The sequence below is a fragment of the Tiliqua scincoides genome, chromosome 2, assembly GCF_035046505.1.
Source record: "Tiliqua scincoides isolate rTilSci1 chromosome 2, rTilSci1.hap2, whole genome shotgun sequence".
NCBI lineage: Eukaryota > Metazoa > Chordata > Lepidosauria > Squamata > Scincidae > Tiliqua > Tiliqua scincoides.
Window position 1 is genome coordinate 174,006,246 of NC_089822.1, and position 18,833 is coordinate 174,025,078.

The 18,833-nt window shown below is 42.5% G+C and overlaps 1 protein-coding gene across 3 annotated transcripts in view; it reads left to right on the forward strand.

The window, feature by feature from the left end:
- The window catches only part of TENM2 (teneurin transmembrane protein 2), an 831,585-nt gene that overhangs the window by 790,610 nt on the left and 22,142 nt on the right, over positions 1-18,833 (forward strand). For all 3 annotated transcript variants that reach the window (XM_066618094.1, XM_066618096.1, XM_066618097.1), the window contains 2 exons: positions 5,306-5,481; positions 13,667-13,902. In XM_066618094.1, the coding sequence (XP_066474191.1) occupies positions 5,306-5,481; positions 13,667-13,902 (412 nt within the window). The remainder of the gene's footprint in view (positions 1-5,305; positions 5,482-13,666; positions 13,903-18,833) is intronic.

Consider the following 18,833-nt stretch of genomic DNA (forward strand, 5'->3'; position numbering starts at 1 on the left):
AAAAATTTCCAGAAAGGCTTATCGCAGAGGTGGCTGCTGCTAAATGCATTTACCAACCAAATACATTCTCTCTCCTTGTCCCTTGGGTGCCATTTTATACACATCCACAAAGCAGATAATTACAATTTATAAGAAAAAATCCCAATTTGCCATATGAAGTAGTAAACTGCTTACTTATGAGTACATTCCCTATCACGGAAGGATCCATCCTGCTGTGTGAATTGAAGCATTTTCCAGAGAGCTGGTCTGCTTCTAATGAAGGACAACAGTATATCTGTTGGCTGGGAAACTTCCATTTTAAGCAGGAGACTGGAGCTTCCTATCTATATGCACCCCATTGACCTTTCACTTTGTATGAGCATAAATGTACTCATGTTCCTCATAATGTCTCTTCAGACATGAAGTAGAACCTCATGGTGAAATGAATTTCTCTTAAATGAGCAATCCAGGAGGAACATTAATCAGTAGTGAGGATTTTATCTGCTTTTCCTAGGAATAAAGCAATGCAGACATGCCCTATGCAAGTTCCTTTCCAAATCTTGTATTCTGAATGCCATTTGCCTCAATTGGTGGCATATTTCTGGCCTTGTATTATTAATGGCTGATTGGCACCTTGAAACCCCAAACCAAACAAATATAACTCAAGGGCATAAACAATAGCTGATGTGGTTAAAAATTTAGCTATATTTCAAGGTATCCACATTTTCAGTTTTTAGTGAAGTCTAACTATGAAGCAGGATTGCACTGCCATCTGCTGACCTTTTTTAGTATGGTTACTAGTAATCAGGTTTGCCTGTTTCCATAGACTTTACTGATAAAGTTGCATCGTTATTTTCTGAACTATGAGATGGGCAACATCCCCATGAATCCTTGTTTGCAAGCCTGTCTTACAATAATCTAGTAACATTTTTCATCTAGCACAAGATGAAGCAGTTTTCTGAACACTCAATTATAGTCCAAGACAAGCCAGGATTCCATATTACATGGTTCAATCTGCTACTTTTTAAATATATTTGCAATTCACTGTTTGGTGCTGACATGCAAATATCCAGGTTTATAGCTGTCCTTGCTTATAAAAATACGGAAATCACTGCTGTTAAAAATAATTGTTTTGTGACTAATCAGCTAGCAACAGATGAGATGACTTTTGAGGCATTCTTACAAGTGGTCCTCTTAGCTATGGTGAGTGGTTCTATATCTCGGGAATAAGTGAAAACCTTTTATTGTGAAACCCCGGATTAAAGTAGTATTTAAGCATTTATTAGATTGATGTGAAGAACAGCAGTGTGAAGCTAGATTGGAAGTAGTCATTAGTTCTGTAACATCTATGAAAAGAACGTCATATTGCTAAGCTAAATCCCAGGTGTCAAAAGGCTGCTGAATGTGTTGGAGGAGGTCTTGGTTATGGCCTTCAAAGATGACTTTTAAGATTCTGATTAAAATATCACAGGCAGGCAGGCATAAGGGAGAGAGACACCCATCACAGGCAAATGTAGAGGTGCAGTGGGAAGCAGGATTAATTCATATTGATTATAACCTGACAGTGTTCAGTTCAACAATTAAGTGAGCTATAGGGCCAAGGTGTGATAATACAGGATGATGATGATGACGATGAGAGAAATTAAATTGCATGCTGGCTAGGACTATCGTAGCATTAAGTGATCCCTTTCCTCCCCTCGACCCCCAGTCTATTTTCCTATAGCTAATGTGCCTAGATGGGCATTTCCTGCAGATTAATAGGTCTCCAATGTTTCCGAGATACTAACACCTCCCAGCCACTCATCAGCCCTTAGGAAATGTCCTGCTCCATTGTAGTTATTGCCTAATAAATGTATTTACAGCTGCCTGCAGCCCAAGTCCATGGAATAATTAAGTCACATTGTTGAGCATCCAGCACAATCCAGGCAGGAAGACTCTTTTTCCCCAGTTGATGACAATCATGCATCAAGGGCAGCAGTTGCCATTCCCCATATGCTATTTAGACTGCTGCCTACCTTTCCTCCTGGACAACTCTGTACAGCTATGTCTAGATAGATTTACGCAACGGGACAATTTACCAGTTTCAGCTATTAGTGTCTCATTAGTACCTCACTATTCTTCCCTTGTCTCTGGAGGAACAGAAAACATTAACACTGTGTTAAAAAAAAAAAATCAGCTGCTGGTCCAGAGTAAAAAAAAAAAAATTACTTGATCAAAGCAATTTGCACCAAATGACTTCTTATTTCTGCCAAATGAAGTAATTATTGCCATATACATAATTTTAAATTGCTTTATTAAATTCAGTTGTGCCATGAGAGAAAATATTAATATCTCTATTCCCTGAGCAATAATCATTGTTTTCTGCTGCTTCTAAAATAGATGCCTCCCACTTTGCTCCAGTTGTTCTTTGTCTGAGGCTCTCCCCCCTGTTAAATTATACCACTCATTTCAGAACCTCTTTGGCTTCCACATCCTTGGAAGGGGATATGGGGAAGAGGAACCACCTTGAGGCTGTTTGGGAAAGGCAGGGTAAAAATGCTTTCAATACCTAAATAAATGCAAAAATCAGAATTGACATCCACTCATCCCAACTACACTAATTGATTTTTTGGAATTGCAGTATTAAACCAGGCTTTCTAAGCAGCTCCCTGATTTGCTATCGAGACAGCAGTGGCATCTTTGGTTGCTGTGTCAGGAAATATGAGTTTAAGATGGATCCTCTCAAACTGCCACGCTAGTACAAAATGGCCAAGTAGGTACGAGACCAGGCAGGGCTGGCCCATCCCTGACATTAACTGAAATGCTTGTGTTGTGCAGCAGTTGGGATAGGGGTGCAGCAACCTGCTGAGGTGTACCCCATATCTTCCTGCCACCCCCCTCTGGTCTGCTGTCACCAAGCCAGTTCAGTCGCTTGCTAATCCGCAATGGGATTGGAGCAGTAGCAGCCCACTTCTTCCTTCAGCAGCACTGGGAGCACAGGACGCTCCACTCTGAGCGCCCAGCATGCTCTACCCAGTTCTGGGAGCCCAGCATGATTCACCCAGCATCCACTCAGGATGGCTGCAGAACATCAAAGGGCAGGAATGGGTGGGGGCAGGCTCTGGTTCAGCACACCTTCCTTGCCGATCCCTCACTAAGCTGCTTTTCTAAGTAGCCCTGTGTGGGTGAAGACAGCAAGGTGATGGCAGCAGCAGCAGAATTTACAACATTCTCCCCTCAAGTGGTGCTTGGACATGGGCTGGGCGTGAGACCAAGAGCACCATTTAGGAGTTGTCCCTTTCATGCCTCCCCCCCCAAAAAAAAATATTTCCAAGTGCTGTAATTATACCTCAATAATATGACTTGGTTCACATGTAGAACCAAACCATGATTTGGCACTACATGAGTGAACCTTGAGTTTGTGCACTCACTATTTGCTCTGCACATTTAAATCCTCTCTTTTCAGACATACTTTGCCAGTCTATCCAAACTGACAAACTATCATTTGTGCTTACCCTCCAAACCAGAAGGGCAAACCATTGTTTGAATTAGTTTGCCCTTCTGCTTTGTAGAGTTAGCACAAACCATCACAAACAAAGCAGTTCAGCCGTCACAGCAAACTCTGGTTTGTTTCAAAAGTGGATGTGTGTAAGGATATGACAGGAGGAGGGATCACATGACCCCAAGTCAGGCACATATAAGGCCCAATCAAGGTTTGGAGTTATGTTTGAGGCAATACACTAAACAACTGTTGTTTAAACTATTAAACTACCCTGTACTTGTTAGGCATGTCAAAAGTTCAACTCCCTTAAAATAAAAAAGGGTGCTGGTCCCAAACTGTGAACACTGCTTAGTTATTATAAGGCAAAATTTACAATTTAAAATTTACAAAATGTACAGTTTACCTCTTAAAATATATTGCTTGTTGCTAATTAAAGCTTCAGTAGATCCAAGAGTGCCATTTGGACCAAGCAAAATCACTTCGTCCCTGATTCCCCTATCTGAAATTGCACAAAAACATTTGTAGGTAGAAATGCCATACTGCAAGTTTCAAAGACTGAGGTTTGTTGTATGCTAAATGGCTGCCTCTCTTTTTTCTACATAGCAACTCTGAGGTCTATGCAATCTGGCTCAGGACTGCAGCATTCGGAGAGGATGTTTAGCCTTTTCCCCTATGTTGCACACTAACACACACAAAGGTGGTGGTCATTCCAGGAAGAGAGCTGCTATTGGCTCCAATAGCAGCTTCCATGCAAGAGCAACTAACTTGGGGGAGGGGGTATTGTTGTTGGATGTGGCACAGGGAATGGATTAAAGACCCTTCCCCAACACAACAGTCCTGATCCAGATTCATCCCTGTCCCCAGTTGGCAGTTGAAAGAACAGAAGAAACTTTTTTTTTAAAGCACCTGGTTGAACATAAAATGTAGTTCAATTCCTTCAGTACAATCCTAATTACAAGTTAGGCTGGTGCAAGTCCCTTGCACCAGCCTAGGAGGGTTGCAAACATGCTGTAGAGAACGTTTGTGCCTCCTGTAGAGCAAGCCGTGCCAGCACATGGAGGCTGCATCCAGCCTCCATGGCAGCTTGCAGTGTGAATCTTGCATCAGCTGAGCTCTGGGGTGGGCAGGAGGCATTCCGGGGCAGGGGGAAGGCGGGCAGAGGGCGGTCTCAGGGGCGGGCGGGTGGGCAGGGAGCGGAAGGCGGTGCTTCGATCCAGCTATTATGCCAAATCCCAACCCCATTCCTGAACAGTAGGAGCGGTTTCAAGCCGCTCCGTTCTCCAAGGAGACCCATAGGGGCAGCAGTGGCTTACCCTGGGGTGAGGGGAAGAATTTCCCCTTACCTTCAGCTGAGTCACTGTGGAACCCTATCTCACGCTGGATACAGTGCAAGATAGGATTGCACCCTTAGTTACCTTTTGTGAGGAAAAATGTAGAACTGTGGGGGAGTGCCCAGTGAAAAAAGAGAAGACAGTTTTAAACAGTATAGGAACAGCAGAGTAAACAGAAGCAATAGCAGAATCCAAATGATCATTGTCCAGAGACACTGCTATGCTATAAGGATAAGGCATCCCAAAAATGTGCTAAACCCAGACTGTTTAGAACTTTCTGATCTTATGGTTCTACATTCTTTGATGTGAGTGCTTTGTTATTATTCCTATAAAATTTTGGTGCATCCTTTTCACTTCTGATACTGAAAACATAGTTCACATTATTTGTCTTGGCTATAACAACTTCCCGATGGCTATAACAACTTCCAACATCTAGATATTTATTTGCAGAAAGTGCAGAAATGTTGGCTCAGATAAATCCTAGTCAAATTATATATTTTCTTTCATCCTTTAGTTATGACCATGAAGGATGCCTGACCAATGTAACTCGTCCCACTGGTGTAGTAACCAGCCTTCATCGTGAAATGGAAAAGTCTATTACCATAGATATTGAAAACTCCAACCGGGATGATGATGTCACCGTAATTACAAATCTGTCCTCTGTGGAGGCTTCCTATACAGTAGTTCAAGGTACAGAAACGTACTTCTCAGCATGCCTATGTAACCTGTCAAAACTATTATAAAACTTTCTGCTGTTTGCAGAAAAGCAATGTCAGAATGCAAATGTAGGTGACATACAGCCTCTGTGCAGCTCAAGGCTTTATGTTAGACTCCTGAGAATCCCAGTTTTTATTTATTTAAAAAATCATCCAACTGTCACCATGCCTTAATTCAGGAAAGGTGTCACCCACCTACTCCACGTCCTGGAGTACTGGATATTATATGTTCTGTGTTACAATTGTATCTGAGGCCAATTCCACAGCTCTCTTTTTTCACAGAAAAAGAAACATACATCCCATGAATTATTCCAATTCAGATATCTATGGGCTTTATTCATAATTCAAAAGAGATGTTTCTCTCATTAGATATCATGCCAACCATCTTCTGAAGTTGAAGACTACGTTCATGTTTTGCTTTGTGTTTTGAACAGCATGTTCTGCATGGCTCATAAAATTAGCCAAAGCATGAGGATGGCTTCCAAAAATAAGTTCTTCCCTGTCACCTTCTGCTTTTAATGGTCTAAGAGGTCCAACCCAGCACTGCATCCTGTCAAGCCATGCAATACAGTGTGACCTGTCCTTAAATTGATTCCAGATTGCATGAGGGCAGTTTACAGCCTCTTTATTCTTTTTTGTGGCCCCTGGCCAGACCAACATATGGGTTCTATGCCTCTGGTGTGAATGTTCCTCAAGAACTTTCTAGGGCAGAAAGCTGAGAACTAGCACTCCTGCCCCCTCCTCTTAAATTTTCCCAGTCTGTGTGAGCATATTCTCATTCAATTTCCTTTGAATTTCTGCAATAGTAGTATTGTAGATTGTCTGTGGAGATTCCTTCTCAGTGAGCTTGTGTTCGTTTAAGCAGGTTGGTTTTTTTCCCTTTTCCCTGCATGCCTATGGCACAGCTGGTCTCCTTTAAGAAGTACTGGGGGTGGTGGAATTAAGATATGGTATGTACTTCTGATAGCCATAACTGCAGCCTCATCTGTTTAGGAGAGGATCACAAAATTTAACCCTGTGCTCATTGTCAGGAATTTAATAAGCAAGTAGACAAAAACCATTCATCACATTTGCGACTTTCCTATGAAAGGTGAGCTTGCAGGCTCTTATGAATCCACTTGCATGAATCCAGCTCTCCAGTGCTCAATCTCCATACTGTCAATGACTGAATTAACCTTTAACCCATGTATCAAACAAGCTTCTGATGGTTTGATTCTAAGCTGTCTCAGACAGCCTAAACTCTCTAACCATAAATACAAGAGTTGAATACGAAGGTTCACTTCAGAAATTGAAGTGAAAGAAGAAAAATCATTCTGATGGTCCAGAAACACACTTATACAATCCGTTCTGACTCCAGCTGCGGCTTCCACACAGATGCAAACCTCAACAGTGACCTCACTTGTGCTGATCTCAAAGCACCTTGTTTTATACTCTAATTGGGATTGATAAAACCAGTATTCCCAAGCCAATTCTCGTTGGCTGGTATCAACTGCATCTGCCTAGAAGCAGCTCTGGAACACAACCCTGCTTCCTTCCATGCCTGGTTCAAGAAAATACTCTGTGCTTCTCTTTTTTTTCTTAGAATGTTCTGCCACAGAATCAGGGAATGATTCTCCATCACAATGTACAAGTCTGATGCCCTCAAAAATCCAGTGTTTACAAATGTTTCTGTGGAACTTTAGAGCATTCTTCTTAATACCAGGAGATTTTCTACAAGAAAATCCTACATGAGTCAATTGAATCACATCTCTACTTTTTCTGAATTCATCATTTTGACCCTTTCATAACCTCAGCACACTATCCTGAACTACTTTCTACACTCTGGAAGGACTTGCTATCCTTCTTTTGGTGCCCTAAGGGAGGGCACCAGGATGCAGGTCTCTTGTTATCTGTTGTGCTCCCTGGGGCATTTGGTGGGCTGCTGTGAGATATAGGAAGCTGGACTAGATGGGCCTATGATCTGATCCAGTGGGGCTGTTCTTATGTTAGCATGTCCTAGCAGCAATCTGTGCCTTCAGTCTTCCAGTGAAAGTGCATTTAGTGTATTCTCAACAGTTGGTGAAGCATTTCTTCATTATTCTATTTACATAGCACCAGTAGTGTACATTACATAATGTGAAAGTGTGAGTCCCTGCCCCAAAGGTCTTCCAATCTAGCTACCGACACAAGATTTATCTTCATGAAGTTTCAGTAATCTGCAACGTCCTTGACTGGTGTCACATTGTCCTGTGGTTTTGTCTCTAGTTGCTTACTCAAGTAATGCCAGTACTATTTGAACCCATGGCTACTTGTCATCTCATGGTCCAATCCTATCCAGTTTTCCAGTGCTGATGCAGCCTGCGATGCAGTCCCAAGGAAAAGGAACTGCAATAGATGGGAATGGGGCATAACCACTTCCGGCTTCCTTCCTTTTTCTGAGCAGCACTTTATGTGTATTAAAACTATCTCAGACCTTTCAGGGCTAGATTCATTACTTTATTCATTTATGTTCCAACTACTTTATATTTTACCAACTGCAGGCAGTTGGGGCCCCTCCAATATCCCCACCTAGACCTTTCGCTACTCATCTGCTTGATGAAGAGTGCAGTTATACAGAACTCAAAAGCTTGCTCTTTGGTACTTTTAGAGCCCAATCCTAAAGGTTTGAGCACTGGTGGTACAAGTGTACCACCAACGTTGGGCATCACAAATGTGCCATAGATCATGTTTGCAGCAGCTGCGGAGAAGGGAGTGCCAGCACTGGGTCTCAGTGCTGGGAGGATGCCAGCAAAGAACATCTGGGAATAAGTAGCCCAGTTGGTGGGGGGGTAGGACCACCAGATTCTCTGCCCTGCGTCAGGTTGCAACGCCTGATGTGGGCTTCTCAAGACTCAAGTAGCCTCATTGGGGGCCTGGAGCTTTCCAGTGGGGAAGGAAACAAATGTCCCCTTCCCCTGAAGAGATCTCTGGCAACCTCCCTGGCTCCACTGGACAGAGCAGAAGCCATTTTGGCACCACTATATTCAGCAGCATCAGGTAGAATAAGATTGGGCTGTTTGTTTTAAATAAATTATCACTGCCCTTTGAACTGTAAATATTTCTTGTATTTAGAAGAAATACTGTACAAGCTGTACAATTTTTGTACAAGAATTGTACAAATTGTTCAAGAATTGTACAAGCTATTGTACAGTACAGCCTATTCCAGGTGCTGTCAAAGGCCACTCCACAAGAGGCATGTTTTACCCACTCTGCTTTCTTCAGAGGTCTTTCATTTTGACAGCTCTGCAAGGCAGCTACTTCATTCAACCCATCAACATCTGTAAAGTCTTATGCTCTGGATGTATGGTAAGGTCTGGTGGTCAAGTTATTTGAACTGGCTTTCTCACACCGCATCCTGGGAACTCCAGCTCCCAACTCCATGAATGTTACTGTAACTGAAGTCCTTTTTAAGTGATTCGTTTTGCAGGCATGACCCTGCTGAAGGTATGTCTCATTCTCAAGTGAGACTTTTTTGTTGTTGTTCTCAATTAATTCTTTTTTAATTGAAGTTTTATTATTTGGATGCAACATTTCATTTTTTTTCTATTATTTTTTATATTCCTACTTCCTTTGTAAGCGCTTTATTATTTTGCTAAGAAAGCTGGGTGCAAGTAATGAATAAACTTAGCTCATGGCAGTTATGAAGGAACTGAGGGGGACAGGTATTCTTCTTACCCCTCAAGGCTTATGAAACAATTAAACTGCTCTCCCTTTAAGGAAGAGATCAGGCCAGAGTCTGGGTTTCAGTTCTAGGAAGTTTCTAAGAGGGATACTCTGCACAGATACAGAATTCATATGATACATATAACCACAAAAGGAACTTCAGCAACAAGATAGGGAACTGCCCCCCCTCCCCTCCCGTGTCTCTTCTTCAGGTATGTTTAAAACATTTGCATGGGTTGTACTCCACCGTTTTTCTTTTGACCAGTTTGCCATTAGTCTGAGACTAAAGTGAGAACTTGCCACAGAACTATCTCACTTTTTCTGCTTAGAGGGGCTTGGGCTATCCTGTTCTCTCGACTTAAAGAGAATAAATTATTAACAGCCACTGCTGAAGAATTCTGTAAAGTGTTAAATGTAAAGGGTTAAATGTGAAGCTTTCCGAAAGCTATTCCATTCTGCATATACACGGACATTGTTACCGAGGCTGCAGTGAAAGGAATTTCGCAGATGACGTTTTTTTAATTAAGAAATAATGTCACAGAAAACAAACATTGTCACAGGACAATAGCCTCTTGACATATAAATGTCAACATTTATGGACTATTTTCCTTGCTTCCAAAGGCTTTATTTCTGTGCTACCAGATGATTAATTATGTAGATATTTTCCTTTGACAAAAGGAGAGCGGATCTTCAGTGGCAGCTGCTCGCTGTACTGCCTCAGTGGAGAAACTCCTTTCTTATTATTTTAGAGAACAGATCTGATCCCATCCACCAGGCAACAGAATTACCAAGTCATAAACATAAAGTTTTATTTTTGTAATTTCTGTCAGTCAGTAAAAGGCCAGATGTCTTGTTGGCCAGTACAGTTTCTTCAAGACAATAAAGAGTGATGCCCACACAAAAGATTGTGTCTGGCAGCTCAGTTTGTGTGAGCATTGTAAGAAAGCATAAGAACCTAAGAAGAAGAACCCTGCTGGATCAGGCCACAGGCTCATTTAATCTAGCATCCTATTTCTCACAGTGGCTCATAAGAACATAAGAACAGCCCCACTGGATCAGGCCATAGGCCCATCTAGTCCAGCTTCCTGTATCTCACAGCGGCCCACCAAATGCCCCAGGGAGCACACCAGATAACAAGAGACCTCATCCTGGTGCTCTCCCCTACATCTGGCATTCTGACTTAACCCATTCCTAAAATCAGGAGGTTGCGCATACACATCATGGCTTGTACCCCATAATGGATTTTTCCTCCAGAAACTCGTCCAATCCCCTTTTAAAGGCGTCTAGGCTAGACGCCAGCACCACATCCTGTGGCAAGGAGTTCCACAGACCGACCACGCGCTGAGTAAAGAAATATTTTCTTTTGTCTGTCCTAACCCGCCCAACACTCAATTTTAGTGGATGTCCCCTGGTTCTGGTATTATGTGAGAGTGTAAAGAGCATCTCCCTATCCACTCTGTCCATCCCCTGCATAATTTTGTATGTCTCAATCATGTCCCCCCTCAAGCGTCTCTTTTCTAGGCTGAAGAGGCCCAAACGCCGTAGCCTTTCCTCATAAGGAAGGTGCCCCAGCCCCGTAATCATCTTAGTCGCTCTCTTTTGCACCTTTTCCATTTCCACTATGTCTTTTTTGAGATGCGGCGACCAGAACTGGACACAATACTCCAGGTGTGGCCTTACCATAGATTTGTACAACGGCATTATAATACTAACCGTTTTGTTCTCAATACCCTTCCTAATGATCCCAAGCATTGCCCATTGACACCCACTCTCTGCTTCCTGGCCTCCAACCAGTTCTCAATCCACGAGAGGACCTGTCCTCTAATTCCCTGACTGTGGAGTTTTTTCAGTAGCCTTTGGTGAGGGGCCGTGTCAAACGCCTTCTGAAAGTCCAGATATATAATGTCCACGGGTTCTCCCGCATCCACATGCCTGTTGACCTTTTCAAAGAATTCTATAAGGTTTGTGAGGCAAGACTTACCCTTACAGAAGCCATGCTGACTCTCCCTCAGCAAGGCCTGTTCGTCTATGTGTTTTGACTCATCAACTCAGGGGCATACGTGGCAAGAGGTCCTGGAGGCCACATGGTCCAGGGCAGCAGATACCTAGGCCAAAGACCGTCGCTTCTGGTTTTCGGCCTCCAGAAGGTCTTACAAGGCCGTCTGAGGGCCATGGAGGTGACATGCAGCTTCCCCAGCCCTCACAACACCTCTAAGAGGGAGGCAGCAGATGTGGGGGGGGGGCCTGCCAAATGCTGCCCTTAGACATCTGCTTCTGGGGGGGAGGCAGCAGATGTGGGGGCAGTACTACCACGTGGGGGCCAGCATCCCTGGAGGTATGCCCCTGGGCAGCATAGTGGAGAGGAACACCACTGCATCAACTGCCTCTGCGAAGCCCACAAGCAGGAGAAAAGGCAGGGCTGGCCAAAGACTTCCTGGCATCTGAGGGAATATGCAAATGCTGCTCTCCTCCATTTGCTGGCGATGTGCCAGCCTCTGCTCCTCCCACACACCAGCCCATCACTCTCCTCCACACTTCTGTTTTGCCCTCTCTTCCTCTCCAGTGCAGGAAGTGAGAGGACGACATCAGCGGAGGTGAGCAGGTAAACTGAAGTGGATGCCCCCTACCAGTGTTTACAGAGGCGACCGCTTCAGTTGGCATCATGAAGGGGCTGGATTGACATTTAACTGAACAATTCACCAGCACCCCAAGATCTCTTTCCTGGTTCTTCACTGGTTCCTCAGGCTCCATCAGTATATACATGATTGGGATTTTTTGCCCCAGTGCGCATCACTTTATAATACTCTACACTGAACCACATTTACCATTTGGTTACCCATTCACCCAGTTTAGAGAGATTCTTTTGGAGCTCTTCATAATTTGCTTTGGTTATAACTACCCTGAATAGTTTGAGTTCATCTGACAACTTGCCACCTCACTGCTTACCCCTAACTTCAACAAGTTAAAAAGCACTGGCCACAACTGATCCACTTCTTACTTCTATCCATTGAAAAACTGCCCCTTTCTTCCTACTTTTCCCTTTCTGTTCTTTCACCAGTTACCAAGCCATAAAAGGCCCAGTCTTCTTATTTCATGACTGCTAAGTTTATTCAGCAGTTTGTCAAAAAACTTTCTGAAAATCCAAGTAAAGGGTGTCAACTGGACTGCCTCTATCCACATGCTTGTCAACACTCTCAAAGAAGTCTGGAGGCAGAAATTATGCCAATTTTCCTTTAGTAAGGGTTTTTCTCCTACATACTTAATATTTTATCTTTAATTACACTTTTCATCAGTTCACCTGTAACAGATGTTAAGCTGACTAGTCTTTAGTTTTCACAATGGCCCCCTGAATCCCTTTTTATGTATCTGGGTTACAGTGGTTACCTCTGAGGCCCCTGGCACAGAGCCTGATTTAAAGAACTTGGATGAATGCCCTCTGAACCCAGTGGTTGTTAAATCTGTCACTCCTTTCTAGAACCTCATCCTTTGTCACTTCTATTTGTCACTTTTATTTGAAGATTCAGTTCTTCAGACTTCCTTCCTGAAAGGTCTGTTTAGGCACAGGTCCCTGCCTAATTCTTCTATAAAGAAGACAGACGCAAAAAATTCATTCAGCTTTCCTGCAATCTCCATGTCATCTTTATCCTTCTCTTTTATTCCCTCATTATGTAGTGGCCCAACGGGCTCACTGGCAGGTTTCCTGCTCTTCATGTATTTGAAGAAGTTTTCATTGTTTGCCTTCCTTTTTATTAGCCATGTGTTCCTTGTATTCTTTCCCCCCCCCCATCCCTTGTTGTCCCTCATTGTCAGCTTGCACTTCTTTTTCCAGACTTTCTGATCCTTTTTGTTCTCTTTTTTTTTTTTGGGGGGGGGGGGAATTCTTGTTTTGAAGGAAACCTTCTTACAACTTACTTGACTTCGCTTATGAGCCATACTGGCATTCTCCTGGATCTGGTGGTGCCCTTCCTACTTAGTGGTATACATTCATGCCCTAAGGTCCAAAACCTAAGCTTTAATAGTATACCATATAAAAGGGAGCTTTCAAACCAAATACAGAAAGAACAGGCCCCAGCCACCTCCTTTTATATCTCCAAATTGAATACATTTCTTGTTGACCAAACTCTTCAATTAAAATCATTTTTCCTCTTAAGAGGAACCAGGTTCCTCTTAAATTAGACATGTAGCCACATGAGTTATGAGGGTAAAAAATGCCAATATACATTTTTTATTTACAATTAAGGAGCATGTAAAAAACAGAACTCAAACTAAAATATCTCTGCAGGCTTCCAATTTTTAATTGTATTGTTCTTTACATAAATCAATAATATCACATCTACCTTACCACCACGCAAATGGTAATTGCAGACAAATTTCATTTGATTTCTGCAAACCACCATAAATATCTAGCAAACTAGGCAATATATTTTCTTTATGATTAAGCATCAAAATATTATTTTTTCCCCCAATTATTGCTCCAGATCAAGTGAGGAACAGCTATCAGCTCTGTAATAATGGCACCCTGAGGGTGATGTATGCCAATGGAATGAGTATCAGCTTCCACAGTGAACCACATGTCCTTGCTGGTACAGTGACACCAACAATAGGCCGATGTAATATTTCCTTGCCAATGGAAAATGGCTTAAATTCAATAGAGTGGCGTCTCAGAAAGGAACAGATTAAAGGAAAAGTGACTGTGTTTGGAAGAAAGCTCAGGGTAAGTAAAACCCAGACTTACAATCGTATTCTGTTGTTCCAGAAGTGGATTATTTTCAATTCCAATATGGTATGACATATTATTTCATTTTAAATATGGCAGTATGAACTATACCTGTATTATCTGTACTTGAGAAGTACACTGACCATGTATGACAGCAAGCATGTTGCAAATATCGGTTTGTCCCAATCACAACTGAAGGGAAAGGCTATCATTTGAAGTATCTCAATGGGATGCAGAGAACAAAATGCCAACTCTCTTCCTGCCTGCTGTCCTGACCCAGCTGCCCAATTACCTTTTGGTCCTCAAACCAACCCCCCCCCCCCACTGTCACCCCACAAGTTTCATACGGAATTGAGCCTGGTTCAGAGAGAGGTCAATTTGCAATATGAAAAATGGGCAAAAGGAGGTCTCCCTACCTCCCTGCCCATTCCACTCTTCTGACACTTTGAATTGTACCCTCCCTCCATTTTATAAGTGATTAGGAATGACCTGCATTTAACACCATCATTTCATTTGGGCCTCAGTGTGGAAAAACGTATTAAAAGCATTCTAAACATAATGGCCAATATAATGATATAGGGGTGTTGGAGCTGCTGCCCTTCTAGCAAGATGCAAAACTGTCTACTACTGTTAAAATATGCTTTCCCACTGAACATGAGTCTATTGTTGGTATAAGAGTATCATTTCTGTATGAATCCCACTTGGGACCTCTGCTGTTTTCACTGGTTGGTATTTTTTTCCTTGCGTGTTAACAGGGCACTGTCAAACAGCAGCTGGAATTGCATATCAGAAATGACAGGCAAAGGCTGACTATAGATGTCAGCTTGCCACATAGCTGCTACCTTTAATTTCATCATGGGGTCCGTATGGGAATCTGCAGAAAGTCAGTCATATCTAATTGTCAGGTGGTGTAGCAATTTTCACCACAAACCCCAGTTGATCCATAGTAGCAGGGATGTGACGAAAATAACAATGGACTTCTCACATAGCTGTGTGCACCTTCAGTGAAATGACAGTTAGTGACCATGTGGGAAACAATGGCCTTGCCTCTAGCCACCTTAAATTTCTGATGTTTCTTTAATTAAAAGGGTTGTGTATACTTGCTAAAACCCACAAAGATCAAGTTAAAAAAATCAGAAGACTATTACCTCAAACGTTATGACCTATTTCATCACTCTGTGATTTATGGTTCATTTGCAAAGCTCCAAGTCTCTGAGGTCGAGGCTTCGAACACAGCAAACACAAAACCAGCAGTCAATTTTTGAAGCAATGCAGTTGGTTGCACATTCAGCCACATTGGATTCTTTAACAGTGGAGTGTGAGGAATGTGTGCACCATATCCACACACACCCCAACTCAACATCAGATAGTTGTAGAGCATGTGTTGCACTTATTTCTCCTGATCCATATCAAAACTTTCCCATTTACCACTAACTAATGTGAAGTTGGGGCATTCGATTACCATCTGCAGCTGTTCAAATAGCAATCAAATTCGAGGTACCTAGTCTCTTCCAATCTTATCCTGGTGCAGAATGTAGCTGAAAACTTTCCACATTTCACAGCAGCATTGTGGACCGCATTTAAGCTGTTGCTGTTGGGTTTTTTAAAACTCTGTATTAAACCGTTGCCTTATTTGTTAGCTGGAGCACCTGAAACTAGGTGGCATGCACAGCCCAATACTATGAGCTCTTACAGCAGTCACAAAAGGCACTCAAACTGTGCACAATGGCATGTGCTGCTGGAGTGCCAGCAGGAAGGCCAGAGTTTTCCTATACACACCAGAGCTTTTCCATGCGCACTATTATTGTCATACATTGTACATTTTATGGAGCATGGTAAGCCACCTTGGGCATTTGCTTTGGCATGGGAATGGTGGGATATAAATTTTTCAAATAAATAAGAACCTGCTGATACAGGTAAGGAGGAAGGCAGGATAGTATGAAGGAGACTGGAACAGGGCAGAGGAATGTAGAACAAGGTGGCAGTGGGGGAAGGGTTCAAATGTTAATGATTACGGCTGAATCCTAGCCCACTTCTTGGGCCCAATCCCGTGGTGTGGGTCCATATGAACCTGCACCAGAAAATTCGCTAGCACAGGTCCGAGTAGAACCCTCCATGCTGCAGAGGCTTACCCCTAGGTAAAGGAAATATTACCTTACCTAGAGGAGACATCCACAAGTGCCTGCCCTGCAGGATGCAGCAATAACCATTCTGGTGTTGATCCATTGCATGGGGAGAAAGAATAGAATTGGGCTGTAAATTTTCCATCCTCATTAGTGAACAGGTAGCTCATTCTCTCTATGCTGTGTTGCCAATAGTGTTGTATCAGCTGCAATGACAAAATAACACACTCCTGTATTTTGTATGAGAGAAAGGGAGGAGAACCACAATGACATTAGGAATTAAATCACTAGCATCTAGATTTCAGGCCCTGTAACTAATATGTGTAAAATACTATACTGCAAATTTGATTATCAATAGCAATCACTAGGGTTTTTTTGTCTTGTGTGAAATCAGCTCTGCCATTTGACTAGACTCTCAAATAAGAAGTAAGGCCCAAAAATAAATGGTTGTAATCCTGGTTCTGAGTAGTAAAACCTTAATGGAGGCACTTGTGGTAATTAGCAGAAGTTAAATGTACAAGTCTTAAGAGCTGAATTCTTGCCAGAGTTAGATTCTTTGCACCATGTATATGCAAATCAAAACACAGCTTTATCTATCAACACCTCAGCATTTAATTGTCTTGTGTTAGTTCCTGTAACAGTAATCACATATCCATTTAGCTCCTTTAAATGAAAATCACTATGAGATTATAACAGGTTGAGTGGTTTTTGTATTGAGGTTTTTGTATTGAGACATACAAAATTATGCAGGGGATGGACAGAGTGGATAGGGAGATGCTCTTTACACTCTCACATAATACCAGAACCAGGGGACATCCACTAAAATTGAGTGTTGGGCGGGTTAGGACAGACAAAAGAAAATATTTCTTTACTCAGCGTGTGGTCGGTCTGTGGAACTCCTTGCCACAGGATGTGGTGCTGGCGTCTAGCCTAGACGCCTTTAAAAGTGGATTGGATGAGTTTCTGGAGGAAAAATCCATTATGGGGTACAAGCCATGATGTGTATGCGCAACCTCCTGATTTTAGGAATGGGTTAAGTCAGAATGCCAGATGTAGGGGAGAGCACCAGGATGAGGTCTCTTGTTATCTGGTGTGCTCCCTGGGGCATTTGGTGGGCCGCTGTGAGATACAGGAAGCTGGACTAGATGGGCCTATGGCCTGATCCAGTGGGGCTGTTCTTATGTTCTTATGTTCTTATGTTCTTATGTGGACTGAAAATGCAATTTGAAAACAAGAGGGAAAGCATTGAATGTATTTGCATCTCATTTATTTTAATTCAGCTTTTTTCAAACTGCTTAGTGAATGAAGGAAAAGCAGCTGCACTGGAAAATAGTGAAGGAGTAGATGAGGTACATAAGACATGCAGCTCAGGTCAATCACGAATGCCTGGCTGCAGAGGCAAAGTGACTCACAATACCACCTGATGCTGTCTCAGGTCCACACTCTCTTCAATGCAGAAAAAGCACACAAGGAACACAGTAAGGGGGTGAACAATCTGCCTCTCACTTGCATTGACGGCAGGTTAGAGGGAGACACGGCAGTGGCTTGGTAGTGGCAGTGGCTTCGGCCACCTCTGCCAGGATGAAGTATCCCCACCACCAGGGGAGCAGTCAAAGAGAAGCACAGCTCCAGAAATTCTTCCACAACAGAAGCAGTGATGTCATCAGCAGGCATGCTCAGTGCTGCCTTTGAAACATTTTCTAAAGAACCTTAACTGAGAAGAAGCATCAAACTTAGCAGAAAGCAAACTGAAAATTTTGCCAAAGGGCATGTTAATGTCCAGACGATTAACATGCCAATTTTCCAAGGGCTGCATGAGAACAATATGAGAACTACATGAGGGCTGCATGAGAACATTGAGCTCATGTTACATTAAGGCTACAATCCTATGCACTTTTACCTGAGAGTAAGTCTTACTGAACATGGTGGCACTTCAGAGTAGTTGGCAACCTTCAGTCTCTAAAGACTATGGCATCGCGCTCTGAATGGTGGTTCTGGAACATCGTCTAGTGTGGTTGAAAAGGTCACTTCAGTGTAAACATGCATAAGCTAACATTTTAATACCTTTTATATGCATCTGGGATTTTTCTTTAATTCTATTTTTCAATTTTTATAGATTGGTTTTCAAATTGTTAAGAACATTATATACTGCTTTTAACAAAAAATAGTTTCCAAAGCAGTTTACATGCCGAAATAAATCAGTAAATGGGCTCACAATCTAAAAAATGATGGAGAAGAGACACTAGCAACAGCCGCTAGAAAGTACACCGTGTAGGAGTGAAGAGAAACAGTTGGTCTCCCCCTGCTAAATGTAAGAGAACACAACATTAAAAGCAACTCTTTGCCCAGTTAGCAGGGCAAATTGCATTCCAAGTGTTTGGAGTGAAATGAGATAGATAATATATTAAGTATAAGAAGTTTCAAAGCAAAAATAGGTAGCAAGGAAAAAAATTAATACAGAAATTTAAAGGTTGGGGGTTTTTTTTGGTTATAATCTTAATAGGATGTTGCTATATGGTTATGGCGGGTGTTATGATAAGTTCCTGAGCTTCAGATTTTGCACCACACCACTGCCCCCTACTCCCCAGTGGGGGCCAATGATGATGACATGTGGTTAATCGAGATATCGCCATGCGTCTATGATTTGCGCTACTCAATTATGGCAGATTAACTTACTTGGATTCCTGCCAGCTGTTTCATTGACCAGTACTTGTGAAAGAACCACATGATGGGTTGGGTTAATTTGTAGAGGTGAACAGCATGTCTATCTCAACGTTGCCTGAAAATAACACCTTCTGAGTTACA